The sequence below is a fragment of the Aquarana catesbeiana genome, linkage group LG03 (genome assembly GCF_042186555.1).
Source record: "Aquarana catesbeiana isolate 2022-GZ linkage group LG03, ASM4218655v1, whole genome shotgun sequence".
NCBI lineage: Eukaryota > Metazoa > Chordata > Amphibia > Anura > Ranidae > Aquarana > Aquarana catesbeiana.
The window spans coordinates 614234087-614238745 of record NC_133326.1 but is presented as its reverse complement, the minus strand read 5'-3'; the positions used below and the strand labels follow the sequence as shown (position 1 = coordinate 614238745).

The 4659-nt window shown below is 42.5% G+C and overlaps 1 protein-coding gene across 1 annotated transcript; it reads right to left on the bottom strand.

The window, feature by feature from the left end:
• Positions 1-3029: 3029 nt before the first annotated feature.
• LOC141134672 (uncharacterized) lies at positions 3030-4116 on the bottom strand. The gene has a single exon (XM_073624115.1). The coding sequence runs from the start codon at positions 4024-4026 to the stop codon at positions 3235-3237; it is 792 nt and encodes a 263-aa protein (XP_073480216.1). The 5' UTR covers positions 4027-4116; the 3' UTR covers positions 3030-3234.
• Positions 4117-4659: the final 543 nt, after the last annotated feature.

Below are 4659 nucleotides of genomic sequence, written 5' to 3'. Positions count from 1 at the left end.
TTGGCCCGCGCTTGATGATGGAACTTCTGCACATGAGTCAGTCATCTAAAAACACAGGGACCATGCCAGCACGTGGAGCTCAGTGTACAGGCCACAGAAGACTCCGCAGGCAGGTATGTTTATGTTATTGCAGAAGAGACATTGCATGTCTCTCCTGAGATAAATAGCCTGCCTGCTCCTAAGTTTCTTGATATTACCTTTAGTTGCGCTTTATTACCTCTTAAAGGCATTTATTTATATTTATTAGAATTAAAATGATAATTTAAAGGAAATAAGCAGAGCACTGTTCTAGCCATAATATAGGTTATTAGCTAATATGAAATTACCTCTAAGGCACCACAGCACATTATACAATACAGATACTACTGGCACCAGTGCTATGTTTCTGATTTAACAGACAGTGCCCACTATGCCAAATAACAAGTTCCAGCCAGCTACAATAACCAATAATATGTGCAATATCTGAAAGTGTATGACATCCCCAAGAACCGTTCCTCTAAATCCCTACTGCATAATTACAATACTTGGCTGGCATATAAGATTGTTTTAATAAAATCTATCATAAATTATTCATTTTGCAGTTAGTTTTAAGAACACTCAGGCAGACAAACGAGAGATTGCAATTATATTAATAATTATTATATAATCATTATATGAGATCTTGTATACATTGCACTGAAAACGTCATATTTTAATATTTATAGGACAAATAAGTCTAAAAGGAAAACCCTAGAACACAGGTGCAAATGAAACTGTATACAGTATCTCACAAAAGTGAGTACACCCCTCACATTTTTGTAAATATTTTATTATATCTTTTCATGTGACAACACTGAAGAAATGACACTTTGCTACAATGTAAAGTAGTGAGTGCACAGCATGTATAACAGTATAGATTTGCTGTCGCCTCAAAATAACTTAACACATAGCCATTCATGTCTAAACCGCTGGCAACAAAAGTGAGTACAACCCTAAGTGAAAATGTCCAAATTGGGCCCAATTAGCCATTTTCCCTCCCCGGTGTCAAGTGACTCATTAGTGTTACAAGGTCTCAGGTGTGAATGGGGAGCAGGTGTGTTAAATTTGGTGTTATTGCTTTCACTCTCTCATACTTGTCACTGGAAGTTCAACATGGCACCTCATGGCAAAGAACTCTCTGAGGATCTAAAAAAAATAATTGCTGTGCTACATAAAGTTGGCCTAAGCTATAAGAAGATTGCCAAGACCCTGAAACTGAGCTGCAGCACGGTGCTCAGCGTCATATCCAGAGGTTGTCTTTGGGAAATAGACGTATGAGTGCTGTCAGCATTGCTGCAGAGGTTGAAGGGGTGGAAGTCAGCCTGTCAGTACTCAGACCATATGCTGCACACTGCATCACATTGGTCTGCATGGAACATCATCCCAGAAGGAAGCCTCTTCTAAAGATGATGCACAAGAAAGCCCGCAAACAGTTTGCTGAAGACAAGCAGACTAAGGACATGGATTACTGGAACCATGTTCTGTGGTGTGATGAGACCAAGATAAATGTATTTGGTTCAGATGATGTCAAGCGTGTGTGGCGGCAACCAGGTGAGGAGTACAAAGACAAGTGTGTCTTGCCTACAGTCAAGCATGGTGGTGGGAGTGTCATGGTCTGGGGCTACATAAGTGCTGCCGGCACTGAGGAGCTTCATTGAGAGAACCATGAATGCCAACATGTACTGTGACAGCAGAGCAACACACCTCCAGGACTCCAAGATGACCACTGCCTTGCTAAAGAAGCTGAGGGTAAAGGAGATGGACTGGCCAAGCATGTCTCCAGACCTACACCCTATTGAGCATCTGTGGGGCACCCTCAAACGGAAGGTGGAGGAGCGCAATGTCTCTAACATCCACCAGCTCTGTGATGTCATCATGGAGGAGTGGAAGAGGACTCCAGTGGCAACCTGTGAAACTCTGGTGAACTTCATGCCCAAGGGGTTAAGACAGTGCTGGAAAGTAATGGTGGCCACACAAAATATTGACACTTTGGGCCCAATTTGGACATTTTCACTTAGGGGTATCACTTTTGTTGCCAGCGGTTTAGACATTAATGGCTGTGTGTTGAGTTATTTTGAGGGGACAGCAAATTTACACTGTTATACAAGCTGTACACTCACTACTTGATATTGTAGCAAAGTGTCATTTCTTCAGTGTTGTCACATGAAAAGATAATAAAATATTTACAAAAATGTGAGGGGTGTACTTACTTTTGTGAGATACTGTACTTGCACTTGCAGACTAATGCCCCATACACACGATCAGAAATTCTGCCAGCAAAAGTCAGATGTGAGCTTTTGGTCAGAAATTCCGACCGTGTGTATGCTCCATCAGACTTTTTCTGGCAGAATTCCAGCCAGCAAAAGATTGAGAGCAGGTTCTCTATTTTTCGGTCGGAAAAAGTTCCTATCCGAAAATGCGTTTGTCTGTATGCAATTCGGACGTGCAAAAAATCACGCATGTTCGGAAACAATTCTACGCATGCTCGGAAGCATTGAACTTCATTTTCTCGGCTTGTCGTAGTGTTGTACGCCACCGCGTTCTTGACGGTTGAAAGTTCAGAGAATTTTAGTGTGACCGTGTGTATGCAAGGCAGGCTTGAGCGGAATTCCGTCGGAAAAACCAACCAAGTGTTTTCTGATGGAATTTCTGACCGTGTGTATGGGGCAATAGACGCTTTTCACACCTGAGCTATTTGAAGCTTCTGCAGAATGTTTGAATGCTCGACACTAGGAGTCAACACTACACTTGATCATTGTAGTGTTGAAGTGCTAAAAATGTACACAAACTTCTTTTGGAGCACATTGCACATTCTGGCCCCAGTAGGCTTCAATGGGAAAAACTGCAAGGTTGTAAACCTTCCATGCGCTAACCAAAACTAATTTAGCAAAAATCATTTTGACTGCTAGACACCTAGGACTATGCAATATGTACATACACTATTTACTTGTGCTTGGGCTCCCTTTCTCTGTAACCCTGAGTTCCTTCTGGGGATGGATAGCCCCAGCTTTTTTTCACGTCTGTTTATTTTTATATACACAGTATAACATAACCTTGCCAACTAATTTCTATCACAAAAATAAAAAAAACAAATTAAGTTTCTTTTCCATGAGAACACCATGGATTTGTGACATCAAGCCCAGTAGTCCAATAAGAGGAATCTGAACATCTGCCTGCCTTCACCACAAAGAATGAGGATAGAAACTCTCTGAGCCATTAGTCATAGAGCATCCCAGACCTCATTTGGAAAGTTAGCCCGTCATTCGCTGTCGCTTGCTTATTGATCTCTCTGTGCTTGTCCCTGCTTACAATTTCTTCCAGTACTTCACCATCTCCTTTAATTAGCCTCATTCTACCAGTTTCAGGATCCACAACTTTTCGGATAACACTCTGCCGTGCATCCCACTCCTCCTTGGTCATTGGCTTCATTGCTTGAATACGGCTCTTCTGCTCATCAGTCAACACTGGACCAATTTCTTCAGAAGACTCCTGAGGCAACTCTAAAGATGGTCCCTGATGAGGTTCTTCTGTTCTGCTCTTGGCCTCCTGAGCTTTCACTTTAGACAAGCTATTCTTTTTGACTTTTTTGCTTTTCTTTTTCAACTTCTTCTTTTTACCCTTCTTGTACTTTTTCTTTTTGTGATGTCTCTTGTGTTTAGAACCATCACTAGATTCATCTGAAGAGGAAGATGATGAGCTGGAGCTATCTGAAGAAGATGATGATGATGAGGATGACGATGATTTTGCAGCCTTCTTTTTCTTCTTCTTCCTTTCTGGTGAGGAGGAGGATGAAGAAGAAGATGATCTGCTCAACTTCCTCTTTCCACGCTTCCTTTCTTTCCTCAAAACCTCGGGGTGGTATTTGGAGAGGGATGACCGCCTTCTTGAAGGTGAAGGACTGCTGCTGTCACCCCTGTGCCTTGATGCAGATTTCTTTTTCACTGACATGTGGTGAGATGGATGAGGGCTCCTACTACCAGGTTTCTTCTTTGTCCCAGTGTCATCCATGATCGTCGCAAACAAATCTGATCTATCCGCTGTGCAACTCTTATATGCGCCCCCCTGCAACTGTTCCGGTGTCTAGCCCCAGCTTTTTTAAATCATTGGCCAAACTCTTCCCACCCCAGCAGGTGGCTCCAGCACTTCTATACACACCTTTATAAGGATGCTTTCTAGGGACTAGAGATCACTGCATAAACAACCTGTACAGCTTGCATGTCATCTCTCACCTTTATATTTTACTTACTAATGCCATCCCAAAACCGTATTATTATAACAGGGACTGGGAACAGGAATTGGGACATCCAATTTCGAATGCGGACAGAAAGAAATCCTTCCTCCTGAGTTTCAAAATGAGCATAGCCATCCATCCCCAGAAAAAGGAACTATAAGATACTGACTGGGTGGTCCTGTGGCTAGTACATTTCATATATTTTTCCCCATACCCAACCAGTGATGGAGGTGCGGGGAATAAGATGGTACCGTTGCTGTTGGTTAGGTGTCTTATTCAACCCTTCTGGCCAACTATATTTGACCTCAATGCACGTATCATGGGTGTGAAATGCCTGGAGACTCCAGGTTCTACCGCTCTATCATCTTAGGAACCCTTAAAGCAGAGCTTCACCCCAGCATTATTCCCCA